General features: G+C 49.0%; 1 protein-coding gene across 3 annotated transcripts; it reads right to left on the bottom strand.

The window, feature by feature from the left end:
• Positions 1–1,033: 1,033 nt before the first annotated feature.
• Positions 1,034–20,751, bottom strand: Znf664 (zinc finger protein 664). 3 transcript variants are annotated; one of them, XM_048343124.1, is made up of 5 exons: positions 20,614–20,751; positions 19,923–20,059; positions 11,093–11,164; positions 1,663–4,632; positions 1,034–1,615 (listed from the first exon to the last, which is right to left on the bottom strand). In XM_048343124.1, the coding sequence occupies exon 4, from the start codon at positions 4,124–4,126 to the stop codon at positions 3,341–3,343; it is 786 nt and encodes a 261-aa protein (XP_048199081.1). In that variant the 5' UTR covers positions 4,127–4,632; positions 11,093–11,164; positions 19,923–20,059; positions 20,614–20,751; the 3' UTR covers positions 1,034–1,615; positions 1,663–3,340. The 3 variants fall into 3 exon arrangements, with proteins under 3 accessions (XP_048199081.1, XP_048199082.1, XP_048199083.1); XM_048343125.1 differs by having other exon boundaries at positions 11,093–11,161; XM_048343126.1 differs by lacking the exons at positions 19,923–20,059; positions 20,614–20,751 and adding an exon at positions 19,548–19,886 and having other exon boundaries at positions 11,093–11,161.
• Between the last annotated feature and the right edge of the window lie 428 nt (positions 20,752–21,179).

Below are 21,179 nucleotides of genomic sequence, written 5' to 3'. Positions count from 1 at the left end.
CTGGAAGTATGTCCTCAGAGTTCCTCAGCCTCTACAGCAGAAACAGGAGCCCTCTACCCACCTGTTTAAGGGCAGGGCTGCCAGGTTTGGCAACAACAAAACTACACAGGGTATCCAATTAAGTGGGTTTCAGATTCACAAGGAAACACCTCTGACTCAAGTGTGTCATGTATGTGGAATTCATCTTTAACTGGACATCCTGCAGCTGGAAGACAGGGACCTCTCCTTGAAGATTGGTCTAACCTGGCTTCCCACCTGCTCGAACAGCAAAGTCAGGCAGCCATGTGTTCTGCCAGATACAGTAAACTTCACTCACAGGCCATCAGATCTTGGTGGTGGCAGCTGAGACAATTCACAATTTAGGAGTGCATGAGGGGTGGCCATGGCCTGTAGCAGGAGGGGAGACTTAACTAAAAGGTGAGAGTTGTGAGACTGAGGGTCACCAGGGGAAAAGCGGGCCCCACAGCATGACGGAAGGTAGGACCTGTCAGAGGCGTGGCTTCAGCCTCGAAGAGCAGGTGCACTTAGTGGCCCTTTTTCTTTCCAGGTAAAATCCATGCATTCTTGTGGCTCCTCCTGTATTTTCTCTCAGTTTACAGCAACATCACTCGACAGTTCAGCAGCTGTGGCAGTGGCCCCTGTGGAAGGGGTCCTGGGACCCTGCTCCCTTCCCCGACCTTCTGTGGATTCATCTACCCTGTGGTGGTGCCCTAACAAGACAGCATCCCGGGGGAGCCAGGAGCCCCATCCCCTCCCTGGTGCTGTGGCTTGGCCGCCAGGCCATGTCAGTTGGTGGTAGGTAAAGGAGTGCTCCTTCAGCACGGAGGGTCATAACTGGGAGAGCAGGCTCAGAGTGGCAGTGGTACCTATGGTTGCCAGTTAGACAACAGGAAGGACCAAACTGGATCCCCCAAGAAATGAACTCACTGCCAACCTTTTAGGACACCCTAACCTTAGTGTAAAAGCTGGCACAGTGTCCAAGTCCCCCTTTCGCCACTGACCACCGAAGGCACACACTACAGTCAAGCACAGACCCTGTTATAAAGTGGTTTTATTAAATTGATTTGGACATACTGTAGGTCAAATAATATTTTCTGAAGATAACAATTATGGACTTTAAAGCTCGACATAAAATTAGTAGCTTCAAAAGTGTTAGTCATTTTCCCAGCAACAGCATGATAAAATAATTCAACTATGTAGAAATATAGAACTCTAGGACTAGCTGGAAACTCAGAAATTACTTAAGTCTAATGTCCTCATTTTGTGAGAACCAGACTCAAAAGATTAAACAATTTTTTACCAAGCTCACATACCTAATAGTAATAAAGCTAGAAATCAAATCGATTTATCCTAAAACTAAAATTCTACCAATGGTATTTCAACTGGCTCTCTATTAACTAAAAGTCTAGGCTTTTCTCTAATGCTCCACGCTATGGTGACATGAAGTGATAAGACACTACAGTAAATTGCTGTGGTGGCCATCAGGCCTGGGGCGGCTGCAGCCAGTACCTGTGCCTGGTACTCTGGACAGGACAGGGTGGCGGCAAATCAGAGGCTGTTGGCAGAGCTGTCGGCACCAAGATCCAGGCGGTGACAATCTCAGTCTTGCTCTGGCCTTAGTCTACCCGCTCAATCTCCGCAAAGAAACTCCTGCCAGCCAACCAGAAGCTGTCTTCATCCCAGGATGAAGACAACCCCAGGGCAGGGGTCATCTTGGCACTCCATGACCACCTTGAGAAGACATCTCTCAGCCTCTTAGACAGCCGACAGACGCTACCACCTGACTGCCCACTTTGTCACAGGTCCTTAATTTCCCCAAAGACTTCCTGAGCAAAAGGACTGCATGTGGGACACACATGAGAATGGGAATGAGAAGAGAAACGATGTGAAAAACTGGTCACTTTTTGTTCTTGTCACTGGGGACTTTTGGTCTTCTAAACATTCCTTGAGTTCCTCCATGTAAGTTTATAATATCCAACAAAAAACAAATCAAACAAACAAAACAACAGGTTTACAGAAGTCAAGATACCGAGCAGCCGGGCCTCTCCCCTCCCCACGTCAATGCCAGTGCCCGCCTCCCTCCTGTCCCCAGCAAGCAGCACCTGCACTGTGGCCCAGCACCCCCTCCACCTGGTCCCAGGTGCCCTCAGCAAGGCTGGCTGCCCCGGACCCTGGCGAATGCTCTCCCCCCACCCCCCACTACATACCACCCTAGTTTATTTCTTCATAGCACTTAATCACTACCTCAAACTACATTATTTATTTGCTTACTTGCTTATCACCTGTCTGCCCCACCAGAAGTTGCCTCCATGAGTAGGGCCCTTGTCTATCTGATCCAGTGGCATTCCTAGCACCTAGCATAGTGCCTGGCACTCAGGCGTTCAATAAATACTTGTTGAACGAATGAAGACGGAAAAGACGGAAAAGAAGATGGGTTAACAATACATGTCCATGCCTGCAAAGGAACTGGTATGCACACGGTCCGGTCCGTGATGACTCGGACACATTATTGCCCAAGATGACATAAACAGGGACAGCAGCTCCTCCTGGGTTCCCTTGAAGGCCCCCACCCTGCTTGGAAGGAGCCCACTTGGGACAAGGCTGGAGACAAGTGTGCACCTTGCTTCTTCCTCCCTGCTATTTACATTCAGCTACTTAAAAAAAAAATTCAAGTTAAAAATACGTGAAGCAACCACTAGAAACTAAGTCCAACATGGAGACAGTGATTAGCTGAGTCCACAAAACTAAAAGTTCCAGGCTGTCAGGCCGAGTGAGCCACCTAATCTAAAATGAATCAATGCCATCTAGGAAGAGTGGCGAGGAGGTCAAGTGGGCTCAGAAGTGACAGGAGCTATGGAAGGCTATGGCAGCCCAAGTGAAGTGGCCACCTCAAAAATACCACAATATATATATGCTCTTAGCGGGGCTGTCCGTTTTCAAGTGCATTGACCAGTAGACTTGAATTGTGAGGAAGGAAGGGTCATGAGCTCTGAAAGGGAGCTTTGAAGAACAGTACAGACAAAAAGCGACTCCAGGCACTGCTCAAGGGTTTTGGGTATCATTTCAACCACTGAGGCTTAGTGCCAGAATCTCAGAAGACACATATAGCATGACAGGCAGGGATGGGACAGGCTGTCTGAACTGGGCATACAATCAGATTCCATGTTCAAAGTCAAGCTGAGGGACACACTGGTGTGAATGAACAAACAATGCCTCACCTAAGCCTCCTCAGTGTTCTGCCAGGGATTGCTGCAAGTATTCTGGGTCAATGAAGGTACTCAGGGTTACTTCCTAGCGGCACTTAGGGGTTTTCGGATTATGAACTCTCAGCAAGCTCTTTCTATATGACAGCTATCTTCAGATGGTTTCTCTCCTTGGTGTGCACTCTCTGGTGGATGCACAGGCTGGTGCTCTGGCTGAAGGCCTTCCCGCACTCATCACATTTGAAAGGCTTCTCTCCAGTGTGCACCCTCTGGTGGATACACAGGCTGGAGCTCTGGCTAAAGGCCTTCCCGCACCCACAGCACCTGTAGGGCTTCTCCCCAGTGTGCACCCTCTGGTGGATGCACAGACTGGAGCTCTGGCTGAAGGCCTTCCCACACTCGTAACATTTATAGGGTTTCTCGCCGGTGTGCACCCTCTGGTGCATGCAGAGGCTGGACGTGTGCCGGAAGGCCTTCCCACACTCCTCACACTTGAAGGGCTTCTCCCCAGTGTGCACCCTCTGGTGCATGCACAGGTTGGAGCTGTTACTGAAGCCCCTCCCGCACTCACTGCAGACGTAGGGCTTCTCTCCCGTGTGCACCCTCATGTGAATTTGCAGGTGGGAGCTCCAGTTGAAAGCCTTGCCACACTCATAGCACTTATAGGGCTTCTCTACTGTGTGGATTTTCTTGTGCCTGTTAAGCTTGGTGGTCGTGCTAAAATCCTTCCCACAATCATCACATTTATACACTTTCTCTCCTGTGTGGTCTCGCCAGTGAATATGAAGCTCTGATATATGAAAGAAACCCTTGTCACACTTGTCACATTTATGGGGCTTCTCAGCCGTGTGGATTTTCTGGTGCATGAAAAGATCTGCTCTCTCAGAGAAGAACTCCCTGCACATGGGGCACTTGTAGATCATTTTTCCTATTTGGTATCGTGACTCAGAGGAGAAACTTCCTTCCCGGCACTGGTTCCGTTCCTTCTGAAGGCCCCCTACTCGGCCATCCTGCAGTCTATCTCAGGCTCGCTGTGTGTGGCAAGCTTGCAGTCAGCCTGTGCTTCTCCCTGCCTGTCTTTCTGTGGAAGGTTTCTCCCTGCATAGTGCTCCTCACCCAGTGGTATTACTGACTATAAAGTGACATTACTTCCATACGAACCCCACAATACATCAACAGAGGACTTTCTCTTAGGTCCTGAGTGGTCCACATTCGAGGGTTTTGAAGCCCTGGAATCTTCCTCGTGCAGAGCAGGCTGTAGCTTGTGTCTGGAAGAGGTGTGCAGTGTGTCCGTGAGCCGAGACACCCCGTCAGTCAGTGTGCCTCTGCTGCCCACCTGCCAAGCAGGCAAGCTCGCCAGCACGCAGGGTCCTTGGCGCCAGGGACAGCGGTCGCTGCTCTGTCTCCCTGTGGGCAGCTCGCCAGGCTCCTGAAACAGAAAACAAGACCTTTCTGACCCGAGGCAGCTCCCTTATCTTCCACAGGGATGGGCCTCCTGGGTTTGCAGGTTCGAAGAAGAGAATGGGGTGCTATCACATTCCTGTTCTAGCCATGCACGTGATCCAGTTACCACTGCACACTGCAATCATCCTGGAAACATAAGGGGAACAAGGGCTGACCCTGACCACGCAAAGAAATCCTCCTGAGACTCACAGTGAGAGGCAGCTGCCCTGCACAAAGGAACACAGAACACAGCCCCCACTTGCAAGTTCAGGGTGAATGATGCTGCTTCCAGAAAACAACCCTCTGCCTGCACTGTCCTCTTATCTACAGAAGGATATATGCAAGACATGTTGCTGTACCATCCTCGGCTCTGCTGTCCATGACACCATCCTCATGTGCCCCACACGTGCCTCTCCCACCTCACTCACAGCTTCTGCCACTGGCTGTGTTCTTTAGTTCTCACACACCCCAAGCCGTTTTCTGCCTCAGGTCCTTCGTACATGCTATATTCAGTGCAGGAACCACTCCCTGACTGTGTGTCATGTATACCACCTTTGCCTAAACCTAAGGGCCTGACTAGACTCCATTTTAATCTCATTTGATTTCTTCAAGGCATCTAACTTGTAATTATCTTCTTTGCTCCTGGTTTTGACCTGACTCCTGGCTTCATCCTGGGACAGAACTGTAGGTGTCTCACAGTGCCACTCCAGGCTTGGAAACGCAAGCTAATACATGCAGCAAGTACAGTGAGGATCCGTAGCTCCATGTGAGGGCGGTTTAGCAGTGCTTCCTCTTCACAGTCTACAGTGGCACCCGCTACCTCCTACAGACAGGGTGGTGGGGTGCCTGGGGAGGGAGTAAAGTCAGCGGGACTCCTGTAGGTCCAAGTATTTGGGCAATGAAATTCAACGAGATACAACTCATTGGCGGAGGGGGGAAAGCGGGGAGGGGGGAGACGGGAAAAGTGAGGGAGGAGGTAACAAGTTGGATAAGAAATATACTCACTGCCTCACCTATGAAACTGTAACCCACTCTGACAATAAAGAAATGAAAAAAAATTCAACGAGGCACTCAGAATTTCAGTAAAAATACAGTTGGTTATCTAGAAAAACTATGCATGCATCTGTTTGTGCTCTAGTAATCTGCCATTTAGAAAAGTAACCCCCAAATATGCCAGTGGGTAGGCAATAGCCAGGCACTGGGTCACTCCTTGAAGCGGTGCTTACCACAGTGAACGTGCTGATGAGCCACCAGCACTTCCTCCCGTGAAGTGCTGCAGAAGCACGGGGGGCGGGGGTGGGGTAGGGAACAGGGGCCTGGTGCCACCTGGCAAGCACCAGGCAAGGACTCGAGGAAAGACTCAAAGGCATAGGTAGCATGTGTCCTGGGAAGTCTTACACACACACACACACATCAATGTGGGCCTGGAGCTGGTAGCTCACACCTGTAATCCTAGCTACTCAGGAGGCTGAGATCTGAGGATCAAGATTTGAAGCCAACCTGAGCAGGAATTGAGACTCTTATTGTCAATTAACTACTCAAAAACCAGAAGTGGCACTGTGGCTCAAATGATAGTGCAATTGCCTTGAGCACCAAGAGGCTCAGGGACAGTGCCCAGGCCCGGAGTTCAAGCACCTCTACAGGGGTTAAAAAAAAATAAAATAAAAGCAACTTTGTGTCACCTAACCTAAGCCTTCACCCCAATCAGTACCTATGGGGGAAGGACACAAGGGTGCAATCATCCCTAAATACTCAAAAAGAGGGTTAAACAGAAGACAAAAACCACCCCTAAAATTGTATAACAAAATAAAAAGAATGTGTCTAGCAGTGGGCTGACAGCTGAACCAATGTAGGACACAACAGTGCAAAGATGTCATTCATGGCAATTCCAGGAACCAATGTTCAATGGAAGGAAAAGACACAAACGTTAAACTAAGGAAAACATCTTGTGGCTCACACCTATAAGCCTAGCTACCCAGAAAGCTGAGATCTGAGAATCGCAGTTCAAAGCCAGCCCAGGCAAGAAAGTCTGTGACGCTATTATCTTCAGTTAACTGCCAGGAAAAAGGAAGTAGCACTGGGGCCCAAAGTGCTAGCATTGAGGTAAAGAGCTCAGGGACAGCACCCAGGTCCTGAGTTCAAGCCCCACGGCCAACAATACATACATACAATTTGATTTAGACATTAAGTTTCTTTTTCTGCCCACCACCCATGTCCAGAGAGCAGTAAGAGGTGATAGTAAGGTGCATGCTGAGAACCCTTCCCTTGAAGACCCTGCTCCAGCAAGGCACAAAGTGTGACCCCTGGATAAAATGCTGACTTCAAGGTCAGAGCACCACCAACTGTGCCAGAGTGTGAGCCAGGCCCAAGTCCTCAGCACAACTGAATGTGGAAGGAACAGCAAACTGGCAGACAGATGCACCCTGCATATGCAAGCCCAGATGTCTAGGAGAACAGAGGCTGGAGCACAAGGCAGGCAGGCAGGCAGAGAAGAAGAGCCGAGGCTCTAGACACACTGGCAAGTCAGGAGCACAAATGGTATGCCCTGACCACTGGTGATAAAAAGGAAAGAACGAAGTGCTTCCTGCCTTTCCTCTGAAGTCTCTCAAGCCATGAGACAATGCTACAGACTGCAGTGAGCACCAAAGCAGAAAGAACTGGGGATTTTCTCGCAGAACTGCGTGCTGCTTGCTATGTGATCATGGCTGGTCTCAGACTGACCTGCACACAGACAGGTACAATGTCCACACCTGGCTGGGGTAATTAAAGAAGGTAATAAATGGGAAAGTACCTATCAGAGTGCTTAGAGTGTAGCTGAGGCTAAATAAAGTATTTGTTTCTTTATTTCCTACATTTTAATTAGCACATGACACATTCTTTCCTTTGCCAAAGACAGCAATTCACAGGCAGAGGCTTCTGAAGCTGGGATGATCTAATCTCCCCTAATGAGGGCTCCTCCTCTGCTTAGAGCCCGAGTCCCCTGGTGTCTGAGGCTGTCTCTGCCCACACCCACGCCCACCCATGCTTCTCTAGGCTTTGTCCTTGTGCTCCATTTGTTCACAGATCTGGCCCCAGGAAATGCCTGTTTGTGCTCCACTCCTCTCCCTTGCTCTCCAGCACCACATAGAAATGCCCTCAGCCAGGCCTCTCAGCTCACCTCCTAGTAAATGCAAAGCATCATACACAGTAAGAACCAGAACCACTGGGAGGCAAAAGCTCAGGTTCCAGTTTTTAGTCTAGCTGTATTACTGCTGTTATTCCCATGAGCTTCAGCTTGTGCAGCTACAAACATAAGATCATGTGTCATGCAGGGCACTTCCTGCCCTCCCACGGGGGAAGGGAACAGCCCTGGTCCCTGGTGCCCACTCAACCCTCAGGAGTCACTGACAACTGATAGTGACTGACAACAGATTCTCCGAGGGACAACACTAGGAGGCTACAGAAAGGGCACAACGTGCACAATGTGCCCTCTTTCCATCACTCTGCCTACTCAGGAGCCTCAGGGCAGTGGGAACTGGATGGGGCAGGAGCACAGGACAAGTATAGGGCTCAGATCAAATCCACTCACAGGCCAATCCTGGAAGGAGAAGAACCAAAGCACAAAACCCACACCCAGGACAGGTGGAGAGCTCCAGCTACCCCTGGTAAGAGACAGAAGTAATGTGAGGGCCACAAGGCACAGATTAGCCACCATAGGAAGAAACCACACAGCTGGGCCTGGCAAGTAGGTGGGGAGTAAGCTGTCCTAGGCCACACCCAGACAGCGAGTGACCACTTCAGGGAGCAGTTGGGTTTTTTTCTTTTCTTTTTTTTTTTTTTTTGCCAGTCCTGGGGCTTGGACTCAGGGGCTGAGCATTGAGCTCAAGGCTAGCACTCTGCCATTTGAGCCACAGTGCCACTTCTAGCCATTTCCTATATATGTGGAGCTGGGGAATTGAACCCAGGGCTTCACGTATACGAGGCAAGAGCTCTTGCCACTAGGCCATATCCCCAGCTTCAGGGAGCAGTTGGAAAGTTAAGGATATGGGATTCTTACTGGTCTAGTGTACGTTTTTTAAATTGTGGTAAGAAGTGACATAACAGCCGGGGGCTGGTGGTTCACATACATAATCCCAACTACTCAAGAGGCTGAGATCTGAGGATCATGGTTCAATGCCAACCCAGGCAAGAAAGTCCATGAGATGCTTATCTCCAATTAATCACCAGAAAACTGTAAGTGGTGCTATGGTTTAAGTGATACTGCGCTAACTTTGAGCCGATGAGCTCAGGGACAGCACCCAGGCCAAGTTCAAACCCCATGACTGCCCCCCACCCCAAAGAATGATGTAACAATGACCATCGTAACTATTTTTAAGTTCACAGCTTAGTAGTATTAAACTACATGCACATTATGGAGATGCTTTTCTTACCTGGCTAAAGCAAAAACAGAGTCCTTCAACAAAGCTCTCCTGCTTCCCTGCCCTGGCAGCCCCACTCCCTCCTGGGCTCAGCTCCATGAATCTGACTGCTGTAAGAACTCTGCACTGGTTATTCTATGCCTGGGTCACAACTCCTGCGCAGACCTGCTCCACAGACACAGGGGCATGAGGACTCACACAGAGATGAGCAGCACTCAGACACCAGGTGGTACCCCAGAGGGCTCCAGGTACCAGTACACTATCACCCACCGAAGGAAACAGGTTATGTATGGTCCCCACACACTGCTGCCAGCTTGTTCTAGAGATGCATGCTACTAAAGGCTTCTGTCAAATCTGACTGGTGGTCTTGGCAAACCTTTTAGTCCTAGGTATCTCGGATGGAAGCAGGACTGATTCAGAAACTAGGGAAGACATGAACATCCTAAGATACAACAGAGTCTGGGAACATGGCTTAGTGGTAAAGTGCTCGCCTTGTATACATGAAGCCCTGGGCTCCATTCCTCAGCACCACATATATAGAAAAAAAACCGGAAGTGGAGCTGTGGCTCAAGAGGTAGAGTACTAGCCTTGAGCAAAAAGAAGCCAGGGACAGTGCTCAGGCCCTGAGTCCACGCCCCAGGACTGGCAACAAAAACAAAACAAAACAAAGATACAACAGAAGACTCAAGCTGGAGACCAAATACCTCGGTGTGAAAAGGAATTCACAAAACAGACCAACTCTTTGGTATTACCACTCTATTAAGAAGTCAGCTCAGGGGCTGGGAATATGGCCTAGTGGCAAGAGTGCTTGCCTCATATACATGAAGCCCTAGGTTCAATTCCTCAGCACCACATATATAGGAAATGGCCAGAAGTGGCTCTGTGGCTCAAGTGGCAGAGCACTAGCCTTGAGCAAAAAGAAACCAGGGACAGTGCTCAGGCCCTGAGTCCAAGCCCCAGGACTGGCCAAAAAGTCAGCTCAGGAGAGAAAGAGGCTAGAAAGAAATACAGAACACCTGCTGTGGCACCAAAGTATACCTTCACCCTCTTCTGAACAAGGCAGTGGGTCAGAACCCAACAAGGCACTCAGGAAAAGGGAGAGAGAGGATGGCGTGCTCCATGAGGAGTGGCCTGTGGAAGAAAGCTGCCACACATCTGTGTGGAGTCAACCTCGAGCCTGGTGCAGTGAGAGGCACTAGGCCAGAGGCTCCACCAACCCAGAGGTTCTGACTGGGAACAGGAAGTAGGAGCCTGTGTAGTTGAGAAATGATGAGATGCCTCTTGCTCCCCTGATGCTGGCCAGTGGATAGGTGGTTCCTGTGTCATGCTTTCCAGCCACAAGTTCAGAACTTGATTCTATGACCCACACACATCAATAAGAACACTGTGCACTTCAGCAACGACCCAACAATGGTGAACAGGCTCCTGTCCCACAGGAAATACTTCTAGACTTCCTGAGTTGGGGAGGGGCTACTGTTGAAATATGATCAAAAGTCTAAAAGCTCAAATGAGAAAATCAAAGAAAAGAAATACTTGTGCTGAGAACCTGACAGTTCTCCAAATCCAAATTGCAGATGCTAAGGTAAAACACAATCCCCTGGAGACACAACTTCCAGGAACTAATTTAGGGAAAAGGCCACAGTTCAAACTTCAGAAAAAAACCACCACAAACTTCTGAAGCAACACCCATAACAATATAGTTTTGTTACCTCAGTGAGGACAGAACTGTGGGAGAAGGTGGACATGAGCTCTAGGAACCAGGGAAGACCTGAAGGTCAAGAGGAAAACAAAAAAGCAAAGTGTCAGTGCAGCAGTGGCCCAGGTAGGAAGAAGATGAACAGAGAAACAGGATAAAGACACCTCAGAGTAAGGACCACGCCTGACCAACATCAACGAAGCAAGCTGAAGGAAGGTCATGCAGAGTTTCTTCCCCACTGAGCTCAGTTCAAAGGGCACTGCTTGAAAGAAACTCCAGAGACAGCTTTGGTTTAAATTATTCAAAGGTGCTTCTCCATCTTAGACTAAGGGTCAGACAGGGGAAAAACTTACCACAGTGCCAGGACATTCCAGTGAGGCAGAGGGCCTTTGATGGCTGAAGGGCTACAGAAGGTTGAGGTCCTGCTGGGTGGGAGGTAGAAAAAAGCAGGTTACATGGTGAAGAATTCAGGATCAAAACATTCTGAAGATCAAATGGCCCACCCAGCTCACAGAGTAAGAGCTACTTTTATTTGCAGTTTATATAAACATGGGATTGAAGGCATGGAAAAACAAAGAAAGGATGGGTTTGTGGGAGAAACCAAAGAAAGGAAATCCAGGCAGCCTGCACAATTTCCTCTGATAGAGGAACCCTCCCATCACAATGCACCCGCCTGTATAGGAACTTTATTCACACTGAGGTGCAGGTTCCTGGATGACTGACACATTGGCTAGCAGCTCAGAGTGGGAAGCCAGCTGATATTCATGGATGCTTCAGCTGAAAGGATCATTAGAGACAAATCCAAGCCAGCTGGACAAGACTGGGGTCCCATCCTAGCCTTACCAACCCTTGCTGGGTAACCTTCACTAAAAAGGCCAAGAAGGGAGCCGAGCCCCAGTGGCTCACATTTGTAATCCTAGCTACCCAGAAGACTGAGATCTGAGGATCACAGGTCAAATTCAGCATGGGCACCAAAGTCCATGAGACACTTACCTCCAATTTACCATTTGAAAAACTGGAAGTGGAGCTGTGGCTCAAAGTGGTAGAGCACCAGCCTTGAGCAAAAAAGCTCACCAACCAACAACAAAAATGTCAAGAAGGGAGCTTAAAGGAGATGATTAAAAAGAAAGGGCTACCACTGAGCACAGAGAGGCTCAGGGACAGAGCCTAAGCCCTGAGTTCAAGCCCCATCACCGGCAAAGAAAGGGCTACCATGCAATTCCTGTTTACAGAAGCTAATAACTGAGTATGTAAAACGATGCCTAGCCAATTTGAGGTCCATGACTGTGACCCTATTCCACCTCTGCCCTTTGCTCTATTCTATTCCACAATGACTTGGATTAGGACAGACTTCAAAGAGTCACACAGACTATGATGATACTGTACTGTCAGAGACTGGACAGAACAGGAAGAGAAGAGTGGAAGTAGGCACATTGGTTGATTTCCCTGAAGGAAAAAGGGTTGCTTTAGCATGAGAGCCATGCATGGGCAATGTTTTAAAGGGTGGGCATCCCTGGGGAGGATCTCCTCACTGCAATACTGTGCATGTCAGCTCCAGTACCTGCAGCTCTGGGCCACATGACTGCTTCTGAGACCAAGTACATCCTGGGACCCAAAAGCTTAACTGTGGAGATATGACTGAGAATGACATGAAAACAGCAACAAAATCTGATTCTTTATCTCTCAGAAATCTAAACAATGCTGAAAGAATGAGAAGTGAGCTTGTGAGGTAAGGCTGCATTTGCAGAGAGACTATAGATGGCCTGAGAAGGAAGGAGAACCCATCAGTAAGGAGAAACTGAGGGGAAAATTTTTTTACAAAAGATATGCAGAAGGGCTGGGAACATGGCCAAGTGGCAAGAGTGCTTGCCTCGTATACATGAAGCCCAGGGTTCGATTCCCCAGCACCACATATATAGAAAATGGCCAGAAGTGGCGCTGTGACTCAAGTGGCAGAGTGCTAGCCTTGAGCAAAAAGAAGCCAGGAACAGTGCTCAGGCCATGAGTCCAAGGCCCAGGACTGGCCAAAAAAAAAAGAAGTTAATGTTAAAAAAAAAAAAAAAAGATATGCAGGGCAGGGGAAAATAAGCCCATCCATATCAAGAGGAGACCACCAGAGGCTGTCTCTGAAACCCCTCAGGTATTTTCTAGTCTATATGTATCCTCAATCACAGCCCCTTCTCAAAATATTATCACTCTTTTTCTTTTTTGCCAGTCCTGGGGCTTCAACACAGGGCCTGAGCACTGTCCCTGGCCTCTTTTGCTCAAGGTTAGCACTCTACCACTTGAGCCACAGCACCACTTCCGCCCCCCCCCCCCTTACGTAGTGCTGAGGAATTGAATCCAGGGCTTCATGCAAGCTAGGCAAGCACTCTACTGCTAAGCCACACTACCAGCCCCTGGTATCACTCTTTATTCCTTGCAACCACAGGAACAAATCCTCAGCTCCCTTATCTCCTTTGAATGCAATTTTCCCAGGGGGCTTTTCAGTCCGATGGCAAGCAAGTTCCACTCTACCAGGCATGTCTTACCCTAGGCAAAGCAGTCTCTAGGACTTATGAACATCAAAGGTCTAGGAAAATGCTGGAGACATGAAAAAAAAAAAAACTGATTGGATGGAAAACATGAAAAGAAACTCACAAGGTGTAAGTTGGCTTTACTTATTTTCAGCAGTAGTAGGGTTTGACTTCAGGGCTAGGCTTGCTAGGCAGGTGCTCTTCCACTGAATCGTACCTCCAGCACACTTTGTTATTTATTTCCCTGGACACTGCTAGCCACATTCCTCTGGTTCCTTCTGATCCTGATGTGCTTTCTTCTCTCACTGCCGAAAACCTTGTGCTTTTGCAAGCAGAGTGAGCACCTGGCCCCACACAATCCTACTTCAGCCCTCTGCCAACTCAAACCCACATGTTTCACCCATCTGGGTTGCCCCTCCACTGGTCCTCAACTCTGGTTGTCCAAGAAAGCCCAGTTGTTCCCAGTACCTCCAGAGGGCACTCCAACACCAGCTCATAAGCTAGAAACCCATGGAAATGTGTACATGCTCCAACTGTCACCATGATGTAAAGACAACAGTAGCAGGTAACTGAACACAGTAACCGAGAAGCCTGATGTGCCCCCTGGATAGTGCTGAGCACTTGGAACCTGTGAAATAGTTAACTCTATCAGGCTTAGCCACACATGTGCAAAAATGATTGAGTCAGAGGGATATAATGGTACTCATTCTACAGAAGAAAACTTTTTAATTCTTGTTACTGTTGGTTCATAGACAGCCTAAGAGGTAGAACTTATGTCCTGTGACAAAAGTCTGCTCTACCATGGCCTCCTTACAATGTACCAATACTATGAAATGTGCTGTAAAATAAGACCAGGACATAAGTAATGATTATTTGATGAACTTGCAAGGCTATGAAAAATAAATGAGCTCGAGAATAGCTTTATCGAACGTCCTACAATGTATCAGGTAACACAGGACACACCATGTTCCAGAGTTAGAATAAAGGCAGAGATACTCTTCAGGGCTGGAAAGCAATGAAAACTGCACTTTTTGAAAACTAAGCTGTAAATGCTTCTAATACATCTCCAAAAATTAAAAAAAAACTTTCCTTCTTCCATTTTCTGTAAAAGGTGTCTACCTTTATTAGTGGCCACCCTGTGACTTGGTGTGGCTACTTTAAACCTGGGCTAACAATTTCAATCTGCCAAGTTTAGTTTCACTCCTAGTCCTTCCTCAGTGGTGCTGGAGTTAGACCTCAGGGCCTTGTGTTTGTTAGGCAGGTGGCTCTCCCCCTTGAGCCATGTCCTCAGCCCTATTCTTGACCCCTTTATGGCCTATTGAAAACTCCGTCCTAATTCCAGGCAGGCTCGAGCATCCTCTTCTTGGTCCGTTCTGGCTGAGCAGGACTCAGCAAACCAGGGAAACCTGCTTCTGTTGGCCTCCCAAGAGTGGTGTACTCAGGAGTTGAACTGAGCCAACCAGATTCTTCTCCCAGAGAACTCAGACCTAGGAAGAGGAAAGGCTGAGTCTAAGAAATAGGCTGGAGAGTGACAAAGCCAGGATGGCTTTGAAGGGGCCATTCTGCGACATACAGGTTTTATTCAGCAGGATGTGTAGTGGCAGCACAGAGCAGCAGCCATACTGACCCTGCCAACATCCAGACCCTTAAGCCCTACACCAAGAAGCTGCCAGCTGCAGCCTTGGGTCATGCCACACTCACCAGAAAGCCTCTGGCCTTTCATTTACACCATTCCAAATGGTTTCACTTTTCAGCCAGATGCTGAGGGGGGCTCTAAGGAATCCCTCTGTCTCTCTAACCAGCTTTCCTGTTATCTCTGTAGGCAAAAGTAGTCAAGCCCAGCTCTGCCTCCAGCCCTCACTTTGCTCTGCATATGCTCACCCATCCATGCCCAGCCAAGTGGCAAGGATACTCAATTCCAAAATCCCCAGCATATCCATGGGGAGGGAGGTCCAGGGAACCACTATACCCAGTCATCATAATCATCAATACGTCACTCCAAGTAGGCAGGAACAATCTGGCACTAGGATGACTGACAGCAGGGCAATACCCTAAGAAGTCCTACCACCTACTCATACAAGCAGGGCTAACTGGATGTATCCCCAAACAATTCAAGCATCATCTCAAGTCATGCTGCAAGTCATTTCATATATTTTGAAAGATGCTCACAGTACAGTCTAAAATGGTCAGACATTCCCAACTTCAATAATTTATGAACAGACAATTCTGTCAAGGAAAACCTGGTAACAATAAGGAGCTATGCACTGAAGCCAGTCATTTAAACAGCAGCCTTAATTCCTACACTAAAGATTACTCTTGAGAAACCCTCTTGAGGCATCTACGTATCCCAGGAATGCTTCAAACTGGACAGGTCATAAACTGAAAGGACAGGAGTGAAATCACCCACTTTCTCCAAATCTGCAGCACTACTGAACCCATTAAAAAAAAAAAAGTAATCTGAGAGAATGAAATTTGTTGTGCAGGTATCAGTGGCTCAGACCAGTAATCCTGGCTACTCAGAAGGCTGAGATCTGAGAATCACAGTTTGAAACCATCCAACCATCCAGTAGGGAAGTTCCTGAGACTCTTACCTGCAATTAACAAGGAAAAGGCCAGAAGTGGACCTGTGGTAGAGCACTAGTCTTCATCAGAAAAAAGCTAGGGACAAGGTCAGGGCCTAAGTCCTGAGTTCAAGCCCCAGTTCTGACACACAGAAAAGATACAAAGAAAAGGGCTGGGGGTATAACTCAAGCAGTAGAACACTTAAAGCATGAAACTCTGGGTTAAATAAATCCCCAGTAGTGGGAAAAACAGAATAATACCTGTGACCTGAGGACAACTTTCCTTACTAAAAGATTCTAATTTGGGTACAATGGGCTGCAAAGCCCATGCTCAACATGCAGAACTCCTTTCTAGACACTCACTCCTGTTTTCTATTTTCGCTAGACCTGTAGTCTTCACAGTAATTTCTTTTACCACACGTTTCCATGGAGCTTATTTCTCATGTGAAATTTCTCCAGTAGCCTGTACAGGTATTTTATATGGTATCTGTTCCACCTCAAATCTCTTATTCTGTGAAGTTTACACCCATATGGGCATGTCCATAACACTTAAACATCACGCCCAGGCCTATTCAGGGCATCTCATAGTCTTTCTGTGGACCTTACCTGTCTCAATTAGGCTGTACCTGTAAGTTTTGTGCTTTCTCGTGTAGTGTGGTCATTGCCAGGGGGAGTATCTGTTCCTTCCATTTATTTTCTGCTACACTGTTTTGGAATTCAGAAAACTAAAGATTTTATGCATGCATCACATGCCTACTCATTTAGTCCCTACTTTGTTTTTCTACTATTCTTGTTATAGTCAACATCATTTACAAGTACTTCCTTCATTTTAAACCCCTAACTCTTATGTGTTATAGCTTTGTAAAAACTTAGAAAAACCCTGTTAAGTACTGCCTCAATTATTTTTCTTGCCAGTCCCAGGACTTGAACTCGGTGCCTGAGTACTGTCCCTGGCTTCTTTTGGCTCAAGGCTAGCACTCTACCACTTGAGCCACAGCGCCAGCTCTAGCTTTTTCTATATATGTGGTGCTGAGGAATCAAACCTAGGGCTTCATGTATGGAAGGTAAGCACTCTACCACTAGGCCATACTCCCAGCCCCTACTGTCTCAATTTTTAACTTTCTTTTAAGTACAGAGTGGACAAGTAACTTAACATTTACTTATGCTTTTCATTAAAAAAAAAAAAAGCCCCTTTGTTCTCTACCTGTAGTAAGTCTACCCTTTCATGAGTTTTTTTTCTTTCTAATCCACTTCTATTTTGAGTTCACTGTGAATGCCAAGGCCCTGTGAAATGATATGGACTTTTCATTTCTCCTCTCCACTCCACAGCCTTACACTCTACATGTGGCAACTGGCAAGGCTGTTTAAAACTGCACTTCTCATTATAACACTGTCCTGCTTGCATCCTTACATGGTTTCCCCTTTCACTCAGGATGAAACCACACCATCCCTAACCATCCTTAACCTGCTAGGCAAGATCCTGCAGGATCTGCCCCCACCTGGCTACATGCTGCCTGGCCACCATTTACCAGGTGCTTCCTTCAGTTCTGGAAAGGGCAAAGCTCTTCCTCCTCCATTGTTTCCCGAATGTTGTCCTCTGCCCGGAAAAGTAGCCCCATTTCACTCCATATCAATGCCTACTCACCCTTCATATTTCAACTTGAATCTTTGCATAAATTCTAGCCTCTCATCCTCCAACTCTCAGACTATAAACTCCAAGAAACAAGGGACAAGTTGATTTTGCTGGCCAAACCACAGGCCCATACATTATACTGCTTGCATTGTATCTGGCTATAGCATACCTACAAAGGCCACAATTAATGTTATTTACATCTTAAAATGTTACCTATCACACCATTTAGCCAATATTTAAGTTGGTAAAGTGCTTTGATTCTGCCTATAAATTCACTAAGAATTTGCTTTCCCTAAAGGAACATAAAAGGTCATCTGAATGTGCTGTTACACATGAATATGTGAATACAATTTATATCACCAGGAAACAAATTCTAACTATTACACCAAGAAAATTATCTAGTGTGGATTTAACATGATTTATAGTCAACCACTGAAGAGCCAGAGTGAAGGACCAGAGTAACTCCATATTGTACTAAGACCCCATTCTGTACCTGACTGGCCTTACTGTAAGCCCTACCCCCCCCCCCCCACCCCTCACTTTCCAGTAAAGACCATAAAATGCCCTGGGACAGAGAGTTCTCAGAAAAACCATAAACACCCATAAGAGTGACCGGATGGCTGAAACTGATTAAGGGGGTTAGTCAGAGAAGAAAAACAAGCTTTGGAGTTACTCCAGAACTCCCCTACCCAGGTGTGGTTTCCAGTATCTAATTAAAACCCTGCAGCTGTGCACGTATCCCCCTTGCTACACTCCTATGGCTTAACCAATCAATTTTAAATGCGTCGGTCCCTTGATCTGACCAATGACCCTTTCCAGATTCCTTTCCCGCCACCAAATGCGCCAAACATGCTTTAGAATTCTTTTATAATTTTCCTGTGGTGTGTAATGATTTGCTAAAAAGATGCTATGGTGTGTGCTAAGTCCCTGCCTACCCTGTATAAAAGACAGCGGGAAGCCCTAGGCTCAGGGCCTCTTAGCATCACCAGCTTACTGAGTGCGTGGAGGACCGAGCTAGCCCGAAATGCTGCTTGCATTGGTCTTGGTCTCTGGTGGTCTCTTGGGGATCCAAACTGGAGCATTTCACCATCTGGCCAGCCTCCCCCCACCCCTTTTTTCCTCAAGGCACTCTACTACTTGAGGCACAGCGCCACTTCTGGCCTTTTTTTCCTATATATGTGGTGCTGAGGAATTGAACCCAGGGCTTCATGTATATGAGGCAAGCACTCTACCACTAGGCCATATTCCCAGCCCCTCTCCCCCTTGTTTTTGATGGTCCTAGGACTTGAACTCAATACCGGAGCTTGGGTGCTCTAAGACGTAACACAACTCAGCTCATGCCTTATTTCTTACAGCATGGAAGAAAGTACTAGGAAAAATGTGCTTTAAGAAGCTCTTGCCACTTTACAGTCTACCAAGCACCTTCAATGGTGCCACTGAATTGTGTGAGGTAGAGGAGGGCAGGCACCACCAGTTAGAGAAAGAGGAGGCCTCCTCAAGGTTGCAGGACTGGTAAGTAGTACAGTCATCATAGCTACCTCAGGGGAGGAGCCAAGTTCTCACAAGTAAATTCTTAACCAAAGAGAACTTCTGTCATAAACATCTCTTCTCTGTAATTAGCACAGATCCTTGCTCCCTTGAACAAATTCCATCTCACCAAAGAAAAAACATCACCTAAGAAAAAAACCTGCTTTAAAGTTTAAACTTCCATTGCCACCCCTCTGGGAAATGGCTTAATAAACTACGGTTTACCTAAACTATGGAACAAAATGTGGAGGTTGTGAAAAATGAAGTACTGTGTGCTAAAAATGGAAAGATAAAGTATGAGATGGCTAGCATTTTTTAAAACAAAGGATCCATTAAAAGCACGGATCCATTGAAAAATATTTTCAAAGATCTAGAAGAATACACACACATACTCGTCATCTCTCAAGCCAGGTTGATAATCAAAGGCTGTGGCGTTTACCAAGAAAATACATTACAAATCTAAAGTTAATTTCTAAGTTGTTGAACAAGGTCATTGATTCTGCTTTGAAATGCTACCCTTCTATAAAGGAAGCAGGGGCCCCCTCTATAAGACAAACTTGAAACAACGCACTCTTTAAATATCCCCAAACGTCCTCCCGGTGAGCAGTGAAGACCTTGGACGTCTTTTCAACATTGGGTCTTCTTTGTTGAACTAAGACAGTTAATGTACAAACGCTGGACCCCGACAGTACGGGGCCGGCTCCTCAGAGAAACGGACTTGTGTGGTTGGACGAGCTGGGTCTCACAAAGAAGCTGAGTTTGGAGGGATCTGGGAGGTGAATTGGCAGAGAGCCGGGGAGGCTGTTCCGGAAGGGATCAAGTAGGGAAGGGGGTTCTATGGAGTTCTTCAGAAGCAGGGGGTCGGCAAGGCAAGTCCTGGTGGAGGAGGACGTGGAGCCCGTGGTCGCAGGGGCCGGGAAGGCGGCAGCGTGGCCGGCCAGCTTACCTGGTGCAAGGCCGGCCCTTGTTGTGGTCACACAATGGAGGCGTCCAGCGGTAGCAGCCCTCGGCGCTGGGTGCGCCCCGCGTCCCTCATCACCTGAGCGGGATGCTCGACGATCAAGGTCGGGCCCAGAGGCTTTACTATTAAAAAAAAACAAAAAAAAAAAGACAAAAACCGACGACAGGGCACCATGTAGCGGGACCGCTCCGAGCCGCCCAGCGCCCCGGCCCGCCGCGCGGCCATTACCGCCCTCCCGGGACCCGTCTGGAACGGCTCCAAGGCGCGGCCCCACGGCTTCCAGGGCCGCCGTGCTCCCCCTTCCCTCGGCTCCGACAACAATGGGGCCGGGCTCGGGCTCCGGCTCCCGCGGGGCCTGCGCCGGCCTCGCCCTGCCGCTGCCCACCCGGCGCCTCCAGCCGCCATCTGCGCCCCCGCGCCGGGGCTCCGGGCGAGCTGCCTTTCCGGGCCCGGGCGCCGTCGGCTCGGCCCGGGCCTGCGCGGCTGGGGCGTCGCGCTGACCTTCCCTCCCCGCCGCCCCCGCCCCAGCCGGCTGCGGCCCGGGCCGTCCCGAGCGAAGGCTTGTTTTCCTTTTCTTTAAGGCACTCCACTGCCTCCCAGCCCCCAGCCCGCTCCCGACCCACGCCCCAGCCAGGCAAGCAGAAGACACACTGGAGCACTCAGCCGCCCAACTCACTCCAAGTGCGGGCAGCGAGCTCCCCAGGCCGCGGGCTCCGCGCGCCCACCGGCCCGCTCCTCAGGGGACGCCTCACAGGTGCGCCTCAGCTGCGCGCGCGCGCTCCGCACACCCAGACGCCTCCGGGGGACGGCGCGCGTGCGCACGCACGAGGCCGGCGACCCCCCCCCCCCCCCCGCCTGGGGGAAACGGGTGCAATACGCACGCGCAGCCCATGGCCCCGCCCCCGCTGCCCTGCGCGCGCTCCCGCCCGCCTCCCCCTCCCCTCCGCACTTCCCTCCCCCTCTTAGGTCCGCGTTACCAAGGGCAACCGCAGTGCGGCCGCACCTGAGCTGTGCGCCTGCGTCCTACGGCCAGTCCTCCCATCCCCAGCATCCTCGCCCCCACCCCGCCGCAGCTGGGGGGAGCGGGGCGGCGCCCCCTCCCTGCCGAGTGAGTATCGACCGGCTTCCCGCCCCTCGCGACAGTCACAGACCCGCAGCCGCGCCGGCGCCTCGTCCCCGCCCCCTGGGTCAGTGCGGCCGGGCCTCGCCGCCGCCGGCTCCCAGCGTGCACCGCGGCGAGCG

Source organism: Perognathus longimembris, chromosome 3, assembly GCF_023159225.1.
Source record: "Perognathus longimembris pacificus isolate PPM17 chromosome 3, ASM2315922v1, whole genome shotgun sequence".
Taxonomy (NCBI): Eukaryota; Metazoa; Chordata; class Mammalia; order Rodentia; family Heteromyidae; genus Perognathus; species Perognathus longimembris.
This window is presented reverse-complemented; position numbering and strand designations above follow the sequence as displayed.

Coding starts and splice junctions, on each gene's coding strand:
- Znf664 (XM_048343124.1), bottom strand. CDS start 4,126: ATGATCTACAAGTGCCCCATGTGCAGGGAGTTCTTCTCTGAGAGAGCA.